This window comes from Triplophysa rosa, linkage group LG2, assembly GCF_024868665.1.
Source record: "Triplophysa rosa linkage group LG2, Trosa_1v2, whole genome shotgun sequence".
In the NCBI taxonomy this organism is placed as follows: domain Eukaryota; kingdom Metazoa; phylum Chordata; class Actinopteri; order Cypriniformes; family Nemacheilidae; genus Triplophysa; species Triplophysa rosa.
In genome coordinates, this window is record NC_079891.1 from 20910754 (window position 1) to 20935264 (window position 24511).

The window sequence follows — 24511 nt, forward strand, 5'->3', positions numbered from 1 at the left end:
AACCCACGCCCATTTAATACTTTATACAGACAAGTGCTGCAGATATATAAAGATGCGTGAGAAATGTTTTAATGAGGTTGACATCCAAATAAGGCATGCGGAAATTAAACACATGTTGTATTGTTCACATGTTAGCTTGAACGAGAAAAACACACTTTAGGACTGTAAAGCATGTAATGAGGTTATTTTTGTTCGAATTAGGAAAAAACTGAATGTCAGGTTAGAAAATACAGTATGCTTTAATATCGATCAAGAGGAAAAACTCTTTATTTAGCCATGAATTTCACATTGTGAAAAAATCACTTGTACAAAATAATGTTAACCGCTGTGGTTGAGATAAAACAACAATACCATAATATAATACGACACATACAGAAATGAAAAAAGACATTCACGAAAACAACAGTACAGCCAACATTGACAGTGTTTTAGCAATGCTTCTGTTTGTGAAGGCATACAGGTTCTCAATGCACACGGACCTGCGAGTCACCTCCAAATTGTTCACTTGAGCAGGAGAGAGGGAAGGAGGGCATAAGAGTTAGGGGGCGAGAAAGGGAAAAACAAAACACTTGAAAATTACCAGTTGAGATGAAGAGGGGAGCAATGATTGTTGACCATCGCAGTGGCAACTGTGCTTTGCAATGGGCAGAAGAGCGTTTTCTGATTGGTTGGAGGTCAGCGTGTGCTATGCTTTGTGAAAAGGTATTTTGGGGGAAGGGGGTGGGTCAAGGATGGAGGTGGTGTAAAACCCCTAAAGGCTAAAAGGGAACCCAGTAAGCTAGAATTTCCTGAAACTACTTTGCTGGGGGGGGGATTGTGCGAGGAATGTGAACCCTCAATGGATTTTCTCTCTCTCTCTCGCTCTCTCTGTGTGTAAACACAAGTCTTTCCAATAGAAAACTGTTACACACATACATGTGTATATATATATATATACAGTATATATTACATGCTATGTCGCTGTGCAATGGAACAACATAGATTACTTTATTCGGAATGTCCATTAATGTAAAGCTATATAAAGAACAGTGCTGTCACAACAGCTATAGCATAGCAACTTGCTAGCGGTGTTTTTCATCCTTGCTTGAAACCTTTGCTGTCTTTGCATCGTTCTGAAATAATCGAAACAGACGGCTAAAGTCTACAGTGTGTTTGGCACTGCTGTGAAAGCACTACGGTCTTTGCCCTTATGTAGACATCGCTTTTCAATTTTATTTTGGAACCTTTGGGGTGTAGCTTAGTCATAACACCAATATAGTCATCATTATTATTAAATGTACCACAATTTAACAGCATATAGCTGTAGACTGTAACAGGTGGAAGCTGCAACAAAACCAAGCCCTGCAGAACTAACTTCTGTTATTAAACATCAACCCACATTCAGCAAGATGGCTGCTATTAAAGGGACAGTTTGCCCAAAAAGAAATCCTTTCATCAATTACACTCCATGTCATTCCAAACCTGTATGACTTTCTTTCTGCTGCAAAACACAAAAGAAGATATTTTGAAGAGGGTTGGTAACCAAACAACATTGGGCCACATTGACTTCCACAGGTTTTGAATGACATGAGGGGTAATAAATGACACATTTGTTTTTTTGGACAAACTAGCCCTTTAATGCTACACTAAAATGTGAGGGACAGTCAAACTTACGACATGCTGGTGACAGTTCCAGCTGTTCTGGGAGCAGCTGCAGATGCCACATTCCTTTGATAGCTTTACAGGCTCTTACAACCCAGAGACCCTGGGTCAGTGTGAGTTTTGGTATTGACAGTGATGGACACAGAGCAGATTTAAAGAGGTTCCATACTGCAGTTTGGCAATGGGCACTAGTCAAAACCACTTGTAATGGACAACAAACCATGCTAATGTTTAGAGGTTGGGGGTAGGGACAGTTCACCCAAAAAACTAAATATAAAATCTATGAACTATCCCTTAAATTCCATTGTATACTTTTACAAATATAAATGTTTCAATACACTACCAGAACAGGGTAAAGGGTAAATCAACTTTGACACATTTGAATCATCTGGGCCGTATTCAAATGTCTAGAGTTCAGAAATAGTAAATTCCTAAATATCTAGTTCACAAAGCTGTCTGAACACTCCCTTTACAACTCCCCATCCACTGCACCCTGGGTAATCTGAACCAGTGACATCATTCGGCCCATTCTTATCCTGTCAATAACCTATGACCCCCAAGCCTCCTTGGTTTTGATCAGATGAGCAAAAGGCTCAAGCGTTCGCTGACCTCTACAAATTCCACCCGCCCAGTCAAAATCACCTCACGCAAATGTGCAAAAGTGCAGCGGGAATAGAGCATTTCGAGCCATGCGCTATACAAAAACCTGACATCTTTGCTACATCCAAACATGTACGCAAGCAGAAAAACAATAAATACCAAAAATATTGTTCGTACACAATGAATCAAAACAAAAGCATTATATAAAAAATCATAAATTAAGACTACTAACAGACACTGAAATATTTTAAGACAACCAGTTTCTTTTTGCACTTTATCCTTTTTTTAATTTACAGTTCAGGTTTTTCATTGACGTTGCCATAGAGACTGCATTCCCTCGCAAGGTGACGAAATGACTCTCACCTCTTTCTCTCTCCTTCTGTCGTTCACGTTTACTGTGACCGCATGTGCTTAGAATAGAACAGGCAAAGCAAAAGTGTCTTGAGCGACTCGAGAAACTCAAGTCTATCAGTCATCAGAATCTACTGATGAAGTGTTTGTAAGTTATTTTGTTGTTCTCGGGGGGTATGCTCATGCTGTTTGTCAGGGTTTACTGTAGTGGGTGATGGGTTGTTGTAGGAAGGGGCTCAGTGGGGTCACAAGGGTCCTTACTCAGACTAACATGCCAGGACATGCCTCTCTCACACCCACTTAGTCACATAAACACAGCTGGTGGATGTACCTTGGGACACACTGTCCCCATGTCCATTTTCACACAAAGCTGCTAAGGTCTGTTCAACAAGAGCCCAGCATCAGCCTGCGTTCCTCGTACAGAGGCGTGAAGAACAAATCCGTAATAAAAAAGGCTTGATCATCTTTCATTCAGCTTAATCTGAAGTTCAACATAGTCCATTAAAGGTTCACATTATGCCTCGGCATTTTATTTTGAGCAGGATAAATGTTTAACATTGTGGAGGGAAGAGAAGCTAGACACATCAGCAAGTGAGGTAATTGTCCAGGAGAAAGAGGAAGTTGTTCATCTTCCAGTCTTAATGTTTGCAATCATGCGTTGAGATTCTTGATCTCCCAAAAGCATCCAGTCATCCTTCATGCAGTATACAGATCGAGACAGGCATACGAGTCTATTGTAGCTTGCATCAACATTGTACAAAAACAGTGAAAATACACACATATGGGGGGGGGCAAGTGTGATGAACACGCTGGTTATGATGAAATGCACCGCAGTTCTTTTGGTTTTCAAGGTGAAGCCTGTGTTCTCCACAAAACGAATGCAGGCTGCTTCCGAAGCAGGAAAGATTTTGGTGAACTTGCAGCAGAAAAAGCTTTGTTGTGACTGGACGTATGTACACATCACTGTTTAGGAGAAAATGTCTTGATAAAATTGCACAGGAGGGTTAAAGTACTTCTTCACAGTTGGAATCCAGTAGACAATACGACACAGGGATTCAAGAAACTCTGTGGAGAAAGAACGCAACACAAAGTCATCGGTTTAACGTTAAAACACTGAAGCTATTTTCTCTATTATGCCATTTTGAAAGCTAAATAACATCTAGACTCGCAATAACACCAAGAACTATAAACACTCACAAATCTTCTCTCAAGTCCCCGAAACAACTACACCCACATCCAAAATCACTTCCACGCAAAATGCACTTCAGGAAACAAGTCTCACAAATTCCATCCAGACCATTTGGTTCTGCTCTTTTCCTTTTCTCTCAAGGACAAATAAAAGACGATGGGTCAGACCCTCACACCTTTTCCAATAGCAGAAACATCACACACTTACAAGTCTGCATTTCTTAACACTGCATTGCATTCAGTGAAATTACTAAGAAATAACAATGTCAATACAATAAACTACAAAACCTTTAGGAACTAAAACATCTGTCCATTGTTATATTAAACATGATTTTATATCATCTTTGACTAAAGCCCGAAGCTTCACCAAAGTCCTATATCCATTTTGAACTCATAGCTCATCTCTCCCTTTCCAAGCCTTTTGCTTGAATTACAGTAAAATCATAAAACAAGTTGTCTGCATCCATCCTTTAGATACTTTTCCTTACAGTTGTGCTTACAGTTGATACAAAATGCCTGAAAGGGCAATAGAGCTCTGTAGTTTTGAACAAAACCCTTATTGATTAAAACCCACTCATACATGACTCTACAAAGACAATGCTGAATCTAACCCTTCACTGATCTAAGAGTCGGTTGGGTGTAGATACTACAGAGCTCCTTTTGAAGACAAAATGTTCGGTGAACCATGGAGGTCCATATAAAGCAGCATGGAGCTGACGGTGAATGAACACAGCTTAAACTAATGACCTCCCTCCACTTCCACACCCATCCAAGTCTGTCGTACACAAACACACACACACACCATGATGTAACTTTGTGCTTTTTAATGTCTCATTTAAGCCATTCAGGGGAAATGGAAACAATATAAGATTAAGACTGAGGCATACGGTTTGGTAAACAAATCCTATACCCTTGCTGTAATTTGGCCTCAAAGTTGCCAGACAGGAAATGCAGATGTTCATGATACACTTCATATGTGGAAAACATCACTGAACCATTTCAGAGTTCAACAGAACATTTGTCCCAAAAACATGTCATAGACAAAAAAACAAAAAACATGCAAGTAAGGAAAGAGGGAACCTCTTCATCCCCATGAGGAATGAGAGATCAGGAGTTGGAGTGTGAGAAAAGACAGCCGTGTGGAAAGAGCGAGACTGCAAAGCCTTGTTTACCCTCCCTTATCCACTCCTCCCCCATCTGTGTCTCGGTCTCCAACCACTCCTCTGGTCAGCAGTGAAACTTTTCATTGTTAGAAGGGAGGAAGCTTGCTTAGAACACTGCATGGTCTTTTAAATGCATAGGAATGTCTGGGTGAACAAAGGAAGGACCACCACTTTGAAATTAACGGTCGAGGTGGGCGGCATTTCACATACACACAGAGGTTTTGAAAGCCGGGTTTTGGAGGATTCAAGTTGGTATATCTTGTTTAGTCTACCATCCTAGACCTCAACTACATCAAGCAAGATTGGGTTTGCCCTATTTGTGCCATTTATTCTACAGTCAAAGTGATTACCCACCATAGAGAAAGATGAAAATGAATGTATTAAATATTAATATATTCTAAAGCTTTCTATTGTAGATTGCTCTTTCAACAAGCTCTCGAGCAGAAGAGACAAGGACTCAAGTCTCCTCATTAAATGTTGACTCTCCTATTTTTGTGTGTTGTTGTGTGCCAAAGAACTTTCTGCCAAAAATATCAGACAGTGATGTTTAATATTACAGACGATGTCTACTACATGTTATTATAATCCGCTGCTTCTTTCTTCATCTCTAATTGCTTGTTTGTCCTCTAACCATCTTTCCTCTGAACACCCACAGCACATGAACAATGCCACTTGAATTTTGCTTGGCACCTAAACTCAAACCAAGCTGTAAGGATTTCAGTACATTGTAAAACATGATAAATCGCACTAATGTAGGGTATATGGAAGCAACAACTCTGACTCCAAGTTACATCATCTCTTCACTTATGTGTGTTTTACACACACATACGTTAGGAAATTTGTTGAGTCAAGCCAGAATTTCCCAAAAAACATTTGAATCAGCAACAGCAGAGCTTTGCCCTCAGCTTTGATCTTCCACTACAGCCATGAATCTGTTCAGTTCTGTTATGTTTTACCAGACATGGTGTTTAAATCAACATGCGTTTCAAAAAAGCATGCCCTGTCTTGTCTGCGCCATACTAAATTGAACCATTTTATTTGATACGAGCATTACCCGACATGACAGTCTGAATGTTACCGGGTGTTTTCCACCATCTCCTCACCATCAAACCAAATCACACCAATCACAGGTACTGTCATTTTCTGACGTCCTGCTACCATGCTGCATGTTGTCAGCATGCTGCTCATCCAATTACACCACACCACCCTGTTACTTTTTCATCTCTCTCATCCCTTGCCCTCCCTATCTTCCCTCCTTCCTCCATCCCAAGACAAATTTCCCCCTCAGGAACAATAAAAGTCTTCTATTCTGCTTCAATTACCCTCTGTGCAACGCCCCTTACTGCACACTCATAACTCATTCAGCCCTACCGCAAGCCACCTCCACAAAACACACATACGCGCACACACACACGTTTCCTTTGAATCTAAATTTTAACATTTGCATGTGCCCACTCATAGATTGAAATTCAGGTGTTGCCTTTAGCACTGCACTTCTGGCAGGTGTGTGTGAATCTCTTCTGACAGCCGAATCTTTGGCTTAAAGACCATGGCTTTGAATTCTCCAAAGATGCCACACACTCTCTTTTTTCGCTCCCATTCTGGAGGCCGATCAGATACAGCAGAGCCCCGTATTAGCCAGGCCAGACACACACACACAGCATCACAGGGCGTATCACTGCTGAGCCGTAGATACTGGACAGCCTGATGCCCTTTTCCATTGCAGTCCTGCTGTGACCAGAGTCTGTTTTGTCGGAGACTGGGCATGGCTTAATGCTTAACAGCCAGTATTTTTCTGGGCTCTGCACAACCATCTTTGTTGAACTGGCCTCAGGAGACAAGTCAACTGTAGCAACCCATTATAAAGCAACCATTAATACGTCAGATTTGAAAGCGCCGTGTTATTGATTAAAGGGAAATGTTGCATTTTTGGACACATCTACGCAACAGAACCGACTCCTGACAGGCAAAAACTAGAAGAGGATGTATACCATCACACAAGGGACTTGAGAGAATAGAGAAAAGCATTAGAAAATTGATGGATGTGAAATCAGACTATGCATATGAGCTAACCTGGTTGATATTCAAGGAAATACTGCCTTTCCTGTCTGACTTCAAAGACAATGTAATTGCTCTGTCAATACTTAATTTGCCACTGATTTTAAAACGGTTCTTCGTCAATGGATGCAAAGGAAGGCCATGGGGAATAAATTAAATCTACATGCCAAATGCAGTGTGCAGCAAGGGGATCTGAGTAACTGCATCTCATTAAACATTCAGTCTGATATGCCCTGGTGTAAAGGGGTAGTTCACCCAGAAAAAAACTGTCATTTATTCACCCTTGTGAATTCAAATTCAAACCTGTATATGACTCTTTCATCTGTGATATTTTGAGAAATGTCTCTGTGAATCTGTGCTCATGAAACGGAAGGGGTCCCAAATTGTTTGAACACCAATATTCTTCCAAATATCTTCTTTTGTGTTCTGCTAAAGTCAGTCAGTCACGCAGGTTTGGAATGACATGAGGGTGAGTAAATGATGACAGAATTTTCATTTTGGGGTAAACTATTACTTTAAGGCAGAATTCTCTCAAAATGGACCAGATCTGTTAATGCCGGTTTTTGATATTCTGACCTACCTCTCAGAAACAGTAGGGTCACAGAGGAGACAACAGGCATGCATCAGGCTGGGAGGTGCTTCCAAGTGCTGACAAAGGCAGTGGGAATTAATGAATAAGGTACAGTAGTTATGCTGTTCCAGGCGTCCGACGTGGGGTCGTAGCAGTCCAGCGTTTTACAGCGCTGTGTACCAAAGTAACCACCCACCACATACAGTTTGTTCCCAGAAGCCACTGCCTGGCAGCTCATTCGCTTCGCCGTAACATCTCCCACCTTAGTCCACTGATAAGTCTCACTGCTGAACTTATAGGCAGAGCAAGCCGAGAATTCGGTGTCACCGCCCATTACAAAGATCTGGTTGCCGAGAACAGCGGCTGCAGTGTAGCGCCACGGTTGCGGGCAGGAAGCCGGGACCATCCACCGATTTTCTGCAGGGTCGTAGCACTGAACCTTGGGAAGCTTGTCGTGGGCTACACTCGTTCCTCCGAAGGCAAACAACTTGAGCTTTACGCTAACTACTGCGGCATTGCTGACTCCCTCTCGTAGCGGGGCCACCATGCTCCACTTGTTCGCAACCGGGTCAAACTGCTCGACCTGCTTCAAGGACACAGATGGTGATGCAGGCAGGCAGCCAGTAGCAGCTGTGTGACCTCCGACAACATACAAGCAGTGGCGCAACTCTGCCGATCCATGCCCAAAACGTGCTATAAGCATGGGAGCTGCTTTGGACCATTCCTCTTGCAGCGTGTCATACACCCAAACGTCCTTAGACACGCCGTTCTCCGAGCCTCTGCCACCAGTCACATACACTTTGCAGCCAATTGCACAGGCGCTGAACTCCTTGCGTGGACTGGGGATGTCCGCCTTTGGAATGATCTCTTTGGCCTTCTGGTCCACAAGGTAAAGCTTGTCACACATAAACGTGGGGCCACCGAACAGGAAAAGGGCATGGCTGGTTTTGCGTGGACGGGCACAGGGACTGTTGACGACGCCATCGTTCTGCAAGATGCGCAGTTTGCATCTGATAGCCTCATCCACCAGCTCCTTGCTTTTGACTTGGGCGATGATAAGCTCCTCTGTGGAGACATTCTCCATGAGAAAGATGGCAGGCAGGAGAGCCAGACGCACAGTATGCAGCAGCTCGGGGAGATGAGAGTGCCTTCTCTCAAGGTCGTAGTTTACCCAGTTGAGCGCCGATTCATAGACCAGACGTTCGTCTTCGGTTTCAAGCTCCTCGTGTGCCAGCAGCTGGACCAGCATGTCCTTGGGCAGCTGGAGAAACTCCTCGGTCTTGCAGATAGCAGGAAAATTGCTGAGGCACATGCTCCAGGACAGCTGAAACAGCTGGGTGCACTGGTGGGCATCTGAGAGCAGCAGCATGCCTAGACAGTTGGATGGGTAGAGGTTCTTCTCAAGGAACTCAGCACAGGCATCTCGGATGTCCTGAAACTCCAGCATGTCACCGGCCTCGAGAAGAGACTCTGCATTCTCCTCATTTATAATGACTCTTGATGAATAGGCATAATCCAAAAGGAGCTCCAACACCTAGTCAAACGCAACACAAAATTAAAGATTTTCATTGAATCAATTAAACGCAACAAATGTTCAATATGATATTTGTATCACACAAAGTGCAAACAATGTAACAATACCTCTGGATGAATGGAGTCCCTAAAGTCCACTTCACTGTCTTGACTCTCTCTCAGCCCTCCGCTGAACATGGCCTCAAAGTAGCGGCTGCATGCGGCCAGAACGGCTCTGTGGCACGGGAACGAACGGTTTCCGGCATGCAGCAGGACATCGGTGAAGAGCCTCTGCTGGCGTAGAGCATTCAGGTGCATCAGCACGCTATCAGCGTACGAGGACTTGTGGAACAGATAGATGTTCATAGAGCCCGTGCTGGCACGGGACTTGCGGTTCTCGTGGATGCAGACAGACATTTTCATTGAATCCTGAAAAGAGAGATATATTAGATGAACAAAGAAAACAAGCACACAATTGTTAAAGCTGATACACAGATTGTTCCATTGGCAAATGAAAAAATGCAAATGGTATTCACCCACAGGTAATGCCTGCCATCTTATTCTTATTCAGACTATTATACTTATATCGTAAGAGAAATGTGAAAGAGCACATCTAAACCCTCTTGAGAATTGAGATGCTAAAGAGCTTTGAACAGCTTGTCATTTGTTATCGCAGAATATGACTGAAATCCCTCTGAAAAGCGATTTGATCAATATCAGCAAAAAATCCATGAGGAGCACGCCAAACCTCAATAAGGCGGCGAAGATGATGTAATTCTGCAAACACAACATAAAACCCGCTGGAAGCCTCTCTGATGTCTAGCCGACTGGAATGTGAACATTTGCAAAGGAGTCTAATCATTACCAGGTGTTCAAAGGCGGCCGATAAAAACGCAGGGGGGAACGGGAAGAAAAAACTTTCAGAAGTAAACAGCCCTGGCTGCAATTTACTGTGGAAAATGAACAAAGAGTGGAGCACCAGGCACAGAGTCAACACTAAGTGTGTCAATGTCATCGGCTACCATCTGGTCGCCTATATGGTGCACATTCAAATCCAATCAGTCTGAATTTCCATGTAACCGATACACGTCCCCTTCGGTCCCTGCCGGCTGTCAGCATCCCTCCGGGGAGAATTTAATTGTGTTTCTGCTAATGTTGTACGGAGGTACAACGCAGTTCCGAACCGAGCTAAATACATTAAGTACACACAAGCAATAGTGATGTATCACACCTGATGTGGTCCGGTAATGCATTTAAATGGGCCACAGCTGTGAAGTACACGAGCCAGGAGCCCTGTGCTGACATTGGCTATTAATTATTGGGCAACACAGCTCTGTAAAATAGCATCAACATGCAATTAGCAGATGCCTTGAACAAAAACATTCAATCTATACATTTGTTGTGTGTTTTTCCTGCATTGAACCTGTGACCTTTGAATTGCTAATGCAATGCTCTGCAAATATAAGTATTTTATCTATATAAATAAATAAAAACACTAAACAAAAACATCCAGCTGTAAGTTTTCAATAATGATGAATAAAAGATACGGTAGTGTGTAATCACACTATGTAATGTTATAAACAAAAGGTAGACACAAGTACTACATGCAAAGCATCTGTGTCAACAGACATCTGTTTTTATTACTGACAATAAATCTACAGTCTCATAAAACGTTTTCACCGGTTCCTCGAGAGATCAATGAGAAAAGTCGACAACATGTAGCAAAACCTTTGGAAGGACGCGAATGCTAGTGAACATAAACAAACAAACCCCCACCGAAATCTATTTTCATGTAATGAAAGATACACTTCATCAAATATACATGCACATGGTGACGAAAGAATGCACGTACATTCACAATGTCACTTACATTTTAATACACAAACTGTATGTGTTACCTGTTCAGGAGCGACTGCAACGTCAGGTCTGTCTGCTTTAACCCTCGATCATGCCACACTGGGGACAGAGCCACAGTACCACCGGCGGCGCTGGACGCTCTCGCAACAGCGCCCGATGTCTCGTGGATACAAATTAAAACAAATAACAGGTTAATTTAATCCAGTTGACTAAACGGAATTAAACTTCCCTACAGATACGGTCAGGTAGTTTGTTGAGTTGCATAGAAAGCAACTTAGGTTCTTGTGTTTTATGACTATGATTTTCAAAACACACTTGCACGTATCGAGTGGAAGCAGCTAGAGCTCGAGCAGGTCTGACTCCGAGTCTGAGTAGTGAGCACAGAGCAGCTGAGACGTGTGAACAGCTTTAAGCGGAGGAGAAAAAGAGGCGGAGCATCTCTGTTCTTTAGGAGATGGACTGATGAGGTTTGTTGGTAGGAACAATTCATTATATAGAATAAGTGGATTTTATTTAGTTGCAACGGGATGCACCACGAGTTTTAAGTATTAAAGTAATGTAAAATAATTGCATTTGTTACATATACGCTTAATATATAATTACATTTTAGTACTACTGCTTTAACTGTAATAACTAAGCCTCTTATATATATATATATATATATATATACAGTATATATATAAAGTATGCTCCAGACAAAGTTTTTTCCTCATAACTAGTTTGAGATGCACTACCATACGAATATGGTTGAAATGTTAACAATGGAGCAATGTCGCCCCCTATTGAACATAATGCACCTAACTTTAAAAATATCATTTATAGGGGATTTGATGTATATCGCTTTGCATTTCGGTAAAACCAAACCGACGGGCTAAGTTCTTGCGAAAAAGATATAAATATTACAAACATAATACATACCATAAATTAAACACGCACACTGAGTGCGTCGAAAAGACTGCAGGCGCCATCTTCTGCCGTGACGTGGAAATTCATTCGGCACGTACTGAACAGACAGGTATTGTAGTCCCGCACTATATAGTCGCCGCACCGCACGTAGGCGATTTGGTAGATCCTAGTAAATTATTTGGATTAGGAAATCAAACTTGATGTAAATTCGTGTTCATACATAACAACCTCACCAAGCGTTACGGCGACAGTTTTATTTAGTGGTTACTGCTGAATTCTGCTGTATTTCATTATTATTTTGTGATTTTCATTTATGTTTTATTTTTAGTATTATGTGTTTGGATGTTGGGTTCTAGGTTTCTCTCCAGTAGTCTACAATGACAATGAATCTGTACCAGATTTTGTCCTGTGGCCTGTATCACGAAGCCGGTTTTGGGTTTTTGGTATCGATTGCTTTGTTCCGAAACCGGGGGTTAATTCGCTACAATATTTAAATTGATTTTAGTTCGGTTCGCATTCACAAGGCAATATTTCCAAACGGACCAAACTTTGTTAATAAAAGTCACGTGCGAGTAAACTCTCCTTCGATTGGTCAGAGTGTATCTGTTTATTTTCCGGCCGGTAACGCGAGTGATAATGAGCGTTAGCTGCGCGTTGTCACGCGTATCTCACGGCGGAGCTTGGGAATTATAAAAGGAGAAGGACGAGAGAGAACCAGGCCTGGATTTTATGTTATGTTTTATTGTGTTTGTGTGGCCGGCAGTCGACTGTGAGGGAGCTGTCAGCACTTTACTTTCGTTTTGTTGTTTGTTTGTTTTATTAAAAGTTTGGTTTAACGTTCGCCGGTTCCCGCCTCCTTCCTTTCTTCCTTTGAACACTGTTACAGGGAGCCATTAGCAAAACAATCCCTTTTGCGTCACGCAACTTTACATAATTACCCATCATACATTGTGATACAGTCTGGTTCGGATGGCTTTCACACGTTTACCGAACCGCTCCAGAGTTCGTTTGTTTCCACCTTGTTCAGGCGGTCTCGGAGCGATTGTTTTGGGGCGGATCCTAGTGCGATTGCCGTGTTCACATATGCCTAAACGAATCGAACCCAAGAGAGAAAACGTACCAGGTTCCGAAACAAACCCTTACGCCCTTAGGCTACACGGCTAACCTGCTCCGGAGCAGGTTTTATTCTGGGTTAGAGAGATCGCAAACAAAAACTGGACCAATCAGCTCTGAGAAAAGTGACGTATTTCTGAAGCAGTGAAGCCACTCCCCACGTATCTCTCGTTCCAAATTAAAAAATGTATAAAGTGATTAACGTCGATCTTGAGGGAAAATCTTTTATTATTATATGAGTTGATAATTAATATTAATTAATTAATATTAACCATAGCATTTAAATGAATATAACTATATTCGTATAAAAACAAACTTCTGAATCTATACTGAATTATGTACCGAATTGTGATTGGGCCTGCCTGCATTAACTAATTTTTCCTGTTTGTACATAGCCTAGTCCCCTTTATACTATCCTAAAACGTTTGATGTCTTACAAGATTGGGCAAAAGGTACGGCTGCCTCTAAAGAGTCTAAACACGCAACATCATTGAAATTGGCTTTGTTTGTAAGTCGCATGACATGCTTGCAGTTAGGTAAACACCGCCCCCATCCAGCCACAGCTCCTTTCTACTTAGAAAATACAGAAGTCAGCTGACCGCACAACGTTCACAACCATGTACTGCATGCTCAAATTGGCGTCGCTCTTTGTAGCAATAGCCGTTTCTCACGGGTGGCTTTTTAGTGATTCTGGTAAAAAACTAAACGTGCTGGAAGAAATCTCTCTCTGGCCGTTACCGCAGAAGTTCCAGTCATCCGCCGTTTCTTTTCAGCTCAACGCTAACAGCTTTCAGATCGTCCACGCTAAAGAGTCCTCCGCCGGGCCGAGCTGCAGTTTACTCCAGGACGCGTTTCGCAGGTAATTTATACAGATCAAGTTATTTGTTTTGGTGCAGATATTGTCGCACGCGAGACGCGAATTTGTAGCTTTAAACATTCAAGCAAATTACAGTATCACGTTTTGTTGGCATGCGTGATTTCAAAGAAAGTATACAGTGCGCGCTTTGTGCTGAAATACGCGATAGTAGTCATTCAGCGGAACCGTGTATACTAACATTTTGCTTCGTAGGTATTTCGAGTACATATTTGGTGAAGAAGTGAGGAAGCAAGACAAAAGCAGAAAGAAAGCTTTCAATTCAGATCTCGTTGAGCTTCAGGTGTGGATCTCATCAGCTGATCCAGAGTGCGAGGGATACCCGAATCTCCAGAGCGACGAGTCATGTGAGTTGCAATTCTCTTCCGTGTTTTCGTTGCTGGTAAACCAGCTCCGTAACCGTCGCGTAAAGCCCCGTTGATCTCTAATCCAATAGAAAATAGGCAAATCCGGTAGACATATGGCTCCAGGAGGCGTAATCTCATTAAAGTATTTGTGTAAAGCTTTTAAGTGTTTCTAACAATTTACCCTGGAAATTTATAACAATTGTTTTAACAATTTGTAGACAATACTGTTAAATTGAGTGTAAAACCCTTCTCTATTTATGTAGATGAGCTGTCAGTTGATCAACCCTCTGCTGTGTTGAAAGCTCCTAATGTATGGGGAGCTTTGCGAGGTAAGCAAAAATGCAGCAAAATATAGGCAAGGTTTAATTTCCCCCCCCAAATTCTGGATTTTTTTCACAACTTACCATTTGTAACATTTTACTGGACCCTGCTTTGTATTTCAATGTTACAACTGTGACTGTAAGTATTTACTCTTTGCTCTACCGCTGCCACAAAATAATAATGAAACCTTTGTAATGTAAAGATACATGGAACCTGTGCATGAACAGCTTTCAATTAGATTTTCTCCTCGATGTTTGAGGAAAGTTAATATTATTGCTAGAAAATTATAAGTAGGTCACAACACAATATAATAGCAGCTCAGTTCCAGTCATATGTTATCATAATTTTACCTACTATGAATAGCTAAAAATATGTTTTTCTCAAAAGTGACTTCCTTAATGTGTTACTATGAATATGTTTGTTTTAAGGATTGGAAACATTCAGTCAGCTGATTTATGAGGATGACTATGGAGCTGTAAGTTGGCACTAACCAAACTTTTATTTAGAATGGAAAAACCATTTAATATAATATAAGCAACCCCTTCAATTGTAATTAAACCTATGAATATAAAAGACCTTATATTCATGAATTATGTATAGGGCTGTAGTCAAGTCCACCATTGTCGAGTCCAAGACAAGTCCAAGACCAGGACTAGTCGAGACCGAGTCAAGTCCGAGTCCAAAGAGGTTCGAGTCCAAGTCCAGAGAGGTTCGAGTCCAAGTCCAGAGAGGTTCGAGTCCAAGTCAAGACCGAGTCCAATTGAGACAGTCAAGACAGAGACAGAAAAAAATCATGACTACAAGACCACATACTTAACTATTGATAATTTATGTGATGCAAGAGACAGCATATCTTCTATTCTAAGATAATCATTTTCATTATTGTTTGTAATGATCAAAAAGCAGATAAAATAAGGTCATTTTAATTTTTACTATATAGGTATAGCACTAAAGTCACAAAGCCGAAGTGTAACTGTTTATTACTTTTTTAAGGAACTTTTTTATCAGCTCTCCTAACAGCAAGGTTGTGCAGCAATGAACACTTTTGTGCCTGTGTGCGTGCGTGCGTGTGCGCGCCTGCCCGTGCACGTGCGTGTTCAATAGAGGAGCCGCTAGAAAGAGCAGAGGCTCCACGGCTCGTTTATAAGCACGTCGGTGCCCATCCTTATATAACATGTTCATCACAATTACAATAAAAATACGATCAATCTTATCTTTAAGCCCTACTTTCCAAACTTTCTAAAATACTCAAATGCAATGCTAACTCTGAAACATGGCTTTAACTTACCTCTCTTTGTGATGCCTTTGCAGGTGTCTTACGAAATTGGATGTTGTCCCACATGTTTCGGGGAAAGTTTTGGTGCAAAAAGTTTCCTTTTAAGCGCACTGTCGATTCATTTATTATGGTTTGTAAAACCAATCTGTATTATGCCGCTGCTCGCTGACATCGTGCCTGATGAATGATTGATGCTGGTTCGCGCCGCGGACGAATCATTCATTCGAACCGGTTCTTTCTTTTTAGTGAACCGGTCGAACCAGTTCAGCTGAATCGTTCCCGTTTAGCGTCTCCCGTAAACACTTAATATTATCCACAAATTAATTCAGTTATTCACTTTCTGGCGTGCATGACAGTCCCGCGGACTTGAACCAATATACCGGAGTTATTTAATTACAACAACAGCACACACTGAACTGAACTGCTGTGTGAAAAGAGAACTTATGAGCACGCGCAGCTCTCGTTCGAGAGTCGGCAACAGTTTTCGGATCATTAGTTTTCGGATCACAAGAATATTGCTCCATCAATGTTTTGTTTTGAAGGAGAAAATAAAACATATATCGCTGGACTCGGACGAGACCGACTAGAACATTTGCGAGACCAATGACCAAGTCCGAGACTAGTCCGAGTTCAAATACCAACGAGTCCAAGACAAGTCCGAGACCATAAAAAACGTCTCGAGTCCGGACTCGAGTACTACAGCACTAATTATGTATATACTAGTATGGGCACACTTCAGATCATTTCCAAAGTTGTGGGCTCATTTTCTTTCTAGAACAACATCAATAAGACAGTTATCTCGGATTTCCCACGGTTTGCCCATCGAGGGGTTCTCCTGGACACGTCTCGCCACTACCTGCCGCTCAAAGTCATTTTGTCCAATTTGGTAAGATGTTTTTCTTATCTCAGTAGCTTGTACAAATGGGTCTATAATAAATAAAACCGTGAATATATCTGTTTAGCCAATATCAACTGCACATTTTTAAGTAATGCACTCTTTTTCTCAAGAGCCAAAGTATCTCAAGGAAGTTTTTCCTTTTTTGTTATTTATGAAACAGGAAAGTCAGGTTCTTTACACATGACCGTGATCACAAGACAGGATGACTCTCACCACAGAGTTTGTCTAAATAGCTTTAATGACCAGTATATAGGGTGAGAGAACGCTTGATCAGATCATCTGAAGCTCTGTAATTTGACATTAAATGTGAGATCCTGATCAATGACAAAATGGTTGTGTTCAGAGGCTTTCCATATAAACCAAACGTAGACTAAACTGTTTGGCTGTAATTATTGAATCTTGATAATAATTAAGGTTTGTGAAGTAAATCATCATTACTTCAAGGTATCTGTTGGTTTTGAAGTAGGGTGACCACCACCCAACAAACCAAATGTGGGACAGGTAACCCGTTTGTGTGGGACAATGTGGGACACTATTGAAAGGTTGCGCGAAACTGTGATAGATATGGTATGAAAACGTTTTATATACTTTTTTAGCTTATGAAAGTCCATTCCAACTACAACATAATTAAGGCATATATAAAATGTTATATAATATGACATAAAACAATTTTAATGGCGATTTCAATTTAAGGTTCACTGTCTCTTTAAATTTTGAGCACAGATCAGATGTAGAGTTATCATGTTGTACACTTTGAAGAAGATCTCAAAAAGAGAAAACTAAAGGAATAAAGAACAAACAAATAATGAAAAAGAGTTTCTCTTTTAAAATGTATTATTGTTAAATAATGCATTTTCTGATTTACACATAATTGTATTTTAATACGCTAACCACAACCTATAGGCTAAACACAGTTTCAAAGCCACACAGTTTACTATGTTTTAGTGAGGTTTTTTTTCGGCAAATTGACATGGGAGGATCGCCACCTGATCTAGTGACAGACATCGCAGCTTTTGATGACTGAAATCACTGCCGCCTTCTCATACATTGGGTAAAAGTCAGGGTGCAACCGGGTTGCTGCTTTTGACACAGCGCTGTTAAATAAACAATGGCGCAAACAAGCGTCCCATGTGCGTTTCGGGTTAAAGAATTAATGTGACAACTAAAAACCAATAGACTGATGAAAATGCGGGACATTTTCTCAACATGCGACGTGCGGGACAAGGGGTGAAAATGCTGCGTGGTACAACGCAAAGCGGGTCGGGTGGTCACCCTATTTTGAAGTGTGTTGTAGTAATGAATGAAATGATTTTATTTTCACAGGAAGCAATGGCAATAAACAAGTTTAATGTATTCCACTGGCACATTGTGGACGATTCTTCCTTTCCTTTTCTCAGCCGTACCTTCCCTGAGTTAAGTCAAAAGGTAAGCAAGTAAAGTACGCGCAAGTAACTTTTTTTTACCTTGGGAGTCACAGTGAAAGTAGGGTTAAAGCACCATAACATTTTTGACATGTGACATTCAGGTCATTAACTGCTTTTTACAAGCGGATTCAGCAGTGTTATTGGTGGCCAAAACCATTTAAATAGTTAAAAACATGTTGTTAAGCCATAATTACACTGCAGTCAATTCCATGTTTATTGACCGCCTGTAAAGAACTAGGCAGTCGAAAAATAGTTTCCTTATCTCATATACCTTTTTTGTATTCGCTGCACTGGAAGCGAAGGGTAAGTAAAACACCTAGATTAGAGATGAAAATGTACTTTTCAGGATCTATAGAAAAATTGAGGAATTAACCTCAAAACAAACACATTAGTTGATATGTTTATGTGCTTTGGTTATACAACACAATGGCCACTGTTATTACCAGACAACTGGGACTATGTTTATTTTTGTGTTTAAATCTTGATCTTGTTTGTTTTGTGAATGACAGGGAGCGTATCACCCATTTACACATGTGTACACTCCATCTGATGTGAAGAAGGTCATCGAATTTGCTCGCATGAGGGGAATCAGGGTCATCCCTGAGTTTGACACCCCAGGACACACACAGTCGTGGGGCAACGGTCAGTCAGTAGACACTAACAATAGCTTCATTAACATTATGAGTGATCTGCTTAGTTCTGTTAAGCAGTATTTTCTTGGTTTCAACAGTGGGATATTATTATAGATGTTATGCATATGACTAATTACTCACATTTTTGCCTGTTATTGTACTTATTAATATGATGACTTCTCTCACAGGCCAAAAGGATCTGCTTACGCCCTGTTATTCTGGATCTACTCCATCTGGAACATTCGGGCCGGTGAACCCAATCTTGAACTCCACGTATGAGTTCATGGCCCAGTTTTTTAAAGAGATCAGTACTGTTTTCCCAGATGCCTATGTTCACCTGGGGGGAGATGAGGTTGACTTCAGTTGCTGGTAATGAAGAGTAAACTCTGTAAACTGTCCTAACCAAGTTTTAGATTCATCTGTAGCCTATATGATTTTCTATATTAATCCAATAGCAATAGTCATATCTAAAATTGAACCGCCTGCCATTCACAAAGTTGTACTTACCATCTGACACCTGTGTTTATTTAAAGGGATCGTTCATCCAAAAATGAAAATTCTGTCATCATTTACTCACCCTCAGATTTTTACAAACTTGTATAAATTACTTTGTTCTGCTAAACACAAAGGAAGATAATTGGAAGAATGAACAGATCTCATTCCCCATTGACTCACATAGTATTTATTTTCCCTACTATGGCAGTAAATGGTGGATGAGATCTGTTTGGTTACTGACATTCTTCCAAATATTTTCCTTTGTGTTTAGCAGAACAATTACATTTATACAGGTTTGGAAAAATCAGACAGAATTTTCATATTTGGGTGAACTATACATTCAATATTTTGGCTAATTTCATCATTCTTAAAAGGTTGGAGTACTGTCAGCCCTGTTTAACTTATTCTTCCACTTCGATGTTCCTGCAGGAAATCCAATCCTGATATTCAGAGGTTTATGGAGCAACAATCTTTTGGCACAGATTACAGCAAACTGGAGTCCTTCTACATTCAGAGGTGAAAATCCTAATACAGTTATAATCTCAAAACCAACCATATGAATCAACATCCTGATCGATTCTATGCGAAGGAGATGTGTTGCACTGCGTGAGGAAGATGGTGGTCACACCAGATAGTGACTGGTTTTTTAAAACTTCACATGTTAGAGTGGCCTTTTATTGTGGCCAGCACACCTGTGAAATAATCCTGCTGTCTAATCAGCATCTTGATATGCCACACCTGTGAGGTGGATGGATTATCTGGCAAAGGAGAAGTGCTCACGAACACGGATTTAAGCAGATTTGTGAACAATATTTGAGAGAAATAGGCCTTTTGTGTACATAGAAAAAGTCTTAGATCTTTGAGTTCGGCTCATGAAAAATGGGGGCAAAAACAAAAGTGTTGCATTTATAATTTTGTTCAGTGTATAATAAAACTTATGAGGCAATTTTGTTTTTATAATTTGCCCTTTGATTTCCCCCTATACTGTTTTTTTTTTATCAGAATACAATAATAATATTCAACATGATTAAACTGTCATTGACAAACAGGTTACTTGACATTGTGACAACAACCAAGAAAGGTTACATGGTGTGGCAGGAAGTGTTTGATAACGGGGTCAAGGTAAGACTCGGCTCTATTCATCTGGGCTGTTGGGTCATTTTTATGTACATAAACACAGAGACTCTGATCTGTACATGTTTATGTATCTGTGCATACATAAACAGTTTTTTTTTCTGTTTCCAAGCACGACATATGATTGATTGAACTGTCTTTTGAGAGATATTAAAAGGTTTAACGTGCTTTGTGACTGACAAACAGAATGCAGGTCCTAGTGTTTGTAGATGAAGTGTGTAATTTTTAAGCCATTAGCATCAATGATGTTTTATAAACAGTTACCCTGAACACTCCTACTGTCCTCCATTGTTTGGACCAATAGTCATGTCATTTTCTGCAAATCAGTATTGCAGCTAAACTAAATGCATAACTATAATAATACATAATCGAAAAGTAATATATATTTTATAATAATAAATAATCAAACGGTTTAATATTATATTGAAAAATATTTAAACAAAAAAACACACATTATCTTCATTCTTTCCAGTCACAGCTAGCTTGACCTGCATGTCTGTTCTTGCTTGCTCACCATTTCAATGATAACACGCAAAGTGTCTGAATTGCGCTTGCATACAGATCTGTGTGCTTAAACCTAACAAGGTGACAGCAGTTAACAACAAGAGGGGCAAAAACTTAATTTCAGTTTGCACAGAGGGCACATATAATGTGCTTTATGCATGTTACAGCTAAAGGAGGACACTGTGGTGGAAGTGTGGATTGGGAACAAAATGGAGGAGGAGCTACAGAATGTGACCAGGGCGGGCTTTACAACCATTCTCTCTGCCCCCTGGTACCTGGACTGGATTAGCTATGGACAGGACTGGCAACGGTACTACAAAGTTGAGCCACTCAGTTTTCCTGGTCAGTTTTAATTCAGTGAAACTTTGATTTTGTCTATTTTAGCACCATCAACACTGATTTAGTCTGCTTTATCTAGTGATACTGTAGTAGTCAATCACTGTATTGAAGTAGAGCTTATAGATTTTCACAGACCTTGTTTGTACCTGATATTAGTACTAACAGTATCTTATAGTGGACTGGACAGCGTCATGTTGACCCATGTTGATCACATGCCATTAGGTCAAAACGCTGATCCGATCTGAACAGGTCTGGACAACAGTGAAGGCAAACAGAAGTTACAGTAGATCAGTTTGACATATAAATACACTGACAGCTGGTGGAGATTTTTTATATTGCTGAGATGAATTAAGTTATTTATTGTGGTTGGTTGTGTTATATTTTTGGTCTGGCTGTAGGTCTTAATTTTGCTTGTCTGGTATTTGCTTGACTACAATTTCCCATCTGTATACATTATGTCATGTTAAAGTGTTGGATCACCCCAAAGCTCCTTAAAGGTCCAATGTGTAATTTTTTGGAGGATCTATTGACAGAAATGCAATATAGTATACATGACTATGTCTTCAGAGGTGTATAAAGAGCTTACACAATGAAGCGTTATGTTTTTATTAACTTAGAATGAGCTATTTCTATCTACATACACCGCGCGTCCCCTTGCATGGAATTCACCATGTTGATTCTACAGAAGCCCTAAACAGACAAACTGCTCTACAGAGCGTGTTTCATAAATACTGTATGTTATCTCCTTCGGCAAAGAAGCGAAAACGTGATGACATCTTAGTGCTGTGTAAGCCGCCGTAGTGCTTCGAAAGGGACAGGTGGAGTGAGCCGTTGGTTGCAATTCGCAACCTCACTAGATGCCGCTGTAGCTTTAAGTTGTTGAAAAATTCTATGTTTTTGCTCGTGGTGATGTTGAAAGTACCCTCTGGGAATATTCTCCCTCCATCTTGCTCCGTCCTACAAACCATTCAGTTTTGCAGTAATGCATTTTTATAACGCATTACACAAATTATAATGTCCTTGTCCCTCCAAAGGTTCTCTGTCTTTCAGAAAACCTCAGCAAACCAGCACACCTGCTTACGGTTTTACCTCAATCATCACAACTATTTACAGTATAAACTGTGTTAACTGCTGTCAGGTTCTAAGCCCATTAACCTGATAATCTAACATAATGCATGACTGATCAGTCAAAGTTGAGCTAACAATACTGTTGATATAGTCTAGGGATGTGCCTATATTATTACCTGATAATCATTCTTAATACAGCCTAATTCCTGATATGACAATTATTATGTAATGTTTTGTCAGTTTGATACACACAGAAATTAGGCCTACCCAATGTATTACAGATGTGTGCATCCCTAGTATTAACAACTATAGGTGACTGTAAATTTCACACAGCATGAAGCATTAAAAGATCTTAAATTTCCTGCATATGTTGATGCATACTTGTTATACATGCGCGTTTATGTACACATGTAGCTCAAAGCGGACACACAGATCCATGTGTGGAAAGAAAGGCCGCAGTACCAGGATGAAATGGCACGTGTAACAGCAGCTGGTTTCAATGCTCTGCTCTCCACACCCTGGTACCTCAACCGAATCAGCTACGGCCAGGACTGGATGAACATTTACAAAGCCGACCCCCAAAATTTCACGGGTGTGTTTGTGTGTCATTTCACAGATGAAGATTACAGGGAATTATTTGGGCGGAGAAACCTGTTCTGTTGCTCTAGAATTCTTTTTGTGTAGTCACAAAAATAATGCTGGTTTAGAACCAAGGCATGTTTCTCACAAAACACTGTTTTTACAGCTACTTGCATCAAGGGCATTTGGTCTAAGGTTGTGATGTTTTGTTGTGTGTGAAATATTGTTGGTTGTATCATTGCTTTGCACTGTCATTGTGAGGAAGAAAGCTTTTCAGACATGAAAATAAGTACAGATAGATATGTATAATGTGACCGTGGCAGTTTGTAGACTGACAGTAGTCTCTCTGATCCGCCAAGAGCCAGTTAAATGGGATTGTATTGTATTGCGGTTCGGAAGAAGGTATGTATAGGTATTATGTGTGTGTGGCCTAATTCGGACTCATGTAGAGCATTACTGCTTATTCAGACTCAACAGGAGCAGCAACTTTTTAAACTATAACTTCAATCAAGTGACAGCTTTTGCTGTGGGGATTGTCTCTCTTTAGCTCAATAAAAACTACAGTATTGTCCCTAATATTATTATAACAAATTCCTAAAACATACAAATTATAATTGTTTGGTCAAATTTCAACCTCAGGCACAGATGAGCAGAAGAAGCTGGTGATTGGTGGAGAGGCTTGTCTCTGGGGAGAGTATGTGGATGCCACCAACCTCACTCCCAGACTCTGGTATGGTTATTAATGCAATTCTAACCAGCATATCACGAAAACGGTAAAAGGTTATAAATAGGTTATAAATGGATGATAAATGTGTATGTTGTCATTGCAGGCCCAGAGCCAGTGCTGTTGCAGAGAGACTGTGGAGTGATGCGAAAGTGACAGACCTCGGTAATGCCTACGAACGACTGGCACAGCATCGCTGCCGCATGGTCAAGTGAGTTAAAACTTTGAGTCTATGGCATTTAAGAGTAATATGCTGTTAATTTATCTTCTAGGCGTTTACACGTTCACACATACGATCATGCAACTCTATGTACATCATAATTTTTGTATGTTGAAGTAATGTGGTCCTTTTCTTTTTACCATCAGGAGAGGTATACCTGCAGAACCTCTGTTTGTTGGCCACTGTCGTCATGAGTACAACGGCCCATGAATTGAAGTTTACACAAAAAAATGAAAGGGAATAACAGGAAAACACCGTTAAAATGTATCCAAATCATTTTAGCCATTCCAATTACCATGGTTTATCATGATATGCACTGAGCTAGGTATTCAAACCAATACTTGATTATGATTTGTTTTATATAAATAATTCAGTACATTGAATTTCGTCTTTAGGATTTTATTTGATTAAAAGACAATATATATGAAGGCTCTTTTGGGAATTTTTTGGGAATAAGGAATCTTTTGTAATAGGTGCTTTTATTAGTAATTATTTCCCAGGCTGGGTTTTATGCACAAAATAAATATTTAAATAAAAGGTTTATTGTACTACTAGTTCCTGTAAAATTATTAACTTTACTTTCTGTTCTTCACACCCTGTCCTCTGTATTTTCATCAAATAGTTACAGTGTCCCATTCATATGTACACTTAGGAAGATGTAGCTTTTGCTCTCTGATTGGACCATAACGATTCAAATATTAAAACCAATCAACATT

General features: G+C 40.4%; 2 protein-coding genes across 4 annotated transcripts; one reads left to right on the top strand and one right to left on the bottom strand.

Annotated features, from left to right (window-relative positions):
• Positions 1 to 249: 249 nt before the first annotated feature.
• On the bottom strand, positions 250 to 11534 carry enc1 (ectodermal-neural cortex 1). Its single transcript, XM_057362473.1, has 4 exons — positions 10983 to 11534; positions 9214 to 9513; positions 7582 to 9106; positions 250 to 3657 (listed from the first exon to the last, which is right to left on the bottom strand). The coding sequence occupies exons 2-3, from the start codon at positions 9505 to 9507 to the stop codon at positions 7625 to 7627; spliced, it is 1776 nt and encodes a 591-aa protein (XP_057218456.1). The 5' UTR covers positions 9508 to 9513; positions 10983 to 11534; the 3' UTR covers positions 250 to 3657; positions 7582 to 7624.
• Positions 11535 to 13170: 1636 nt separating this feature from the next.
• On the top strand, positions 13171 to 24492 carry hexb (hexosaminidase B (beta polypeptide)). 3 transcript variants are annotated; one of them, XM_057354990.1, is made up of 14 exons: positions 13175 to 13819; positions 14030 to 14181; positions 14445 to 14510; positions 14931 to 14977; positions 16554 to 16664; positions 18000 to 18101; positions 18610 to 18742; positions 18921 to 19101; positions 19657 to 19743; positions 20277 to 20349; positions 22687 to 22864; positions 23491 to 23581; positions 23682 to 23786; positions 23942 to 24492. In XM_057354990.1, the coding sequence occupies exons 1-14, from the start codon at positions 13578 to 13580 to the stop codon at positions 24003 to 24005; spliced, it is 1632 nt and encodes a 543-aa protein (XP_057210973.1). In that variant the 5' UTR covers positions 13175 to 13577; the 3' UTR covers positions 24006 to 24492. The 3 variants fall into 3 exon arrangements, with proteins under 3 accessions (XP_057210990.1, XP_057210973.1, XP_057210981.1); XM_057354998.1 differs by lacking the exon at positions 22687 to 22864 and adding an exon at positions 21033 to 21207 and having other exon boundaries at positions 13184 to 13819; positions 23942 to 24490; XM_057355007.1 differs by lacking the exons at positions 22687 to 22864; positions 23491 to 23581; positions 23682 to 23786; positions 23942 to 24492 and adding an exon at positions 21033 to 21218 and having other exon boundaries at positions 13171 to 13819.
• The last annotated feature ends 19 nt before the right edge of the window (positions 24493 to 24511 follow it).

What these genes read in the sequence shown, in the direction of transcription:
- enc1 (XM_057362473.1), bottom strand. Translation starts at nt 9,507, where the DNA reads ATGAAAATGTCTGTCTGCATCCACGAGAACCGCAAGTCCCGTGCCAGC. An exon ending in GGGACTCCATTCATCCAGAG is followed by an intron (nt 9,107 to 9,213) that starts GTATTGTTACAT and finishes GCGTTTGACTAG; the next exon opens with GTGTTGGAGCTCCTTTTGGA.
- hexb (XM_057354990.1), top strand. Translation starts at nt 13,578, where the DNA reads ATGTACTGCATGCTCAAATTGGCGTCGCTCTTTGTAGCAATAGCCGTT. An exon ending in TCTCCAGAGCGACGAGTCAT is followed by an intron (nt 14,182 to 14,444) that starts GTGAGTTGCAAT and finishes CTATTTATGTAG; the next exon opens with ATGAGCTGTCAGTTGATCAA. An exon ending in TGTTTGATAACGGGGTCAAG is followed by an intron (nt 20,350 to 22,686) that starts GTAAGACTCGGC and finishes GTACACATGTAG; the next exon opens with CTCAAAGCGGACACACAGAT.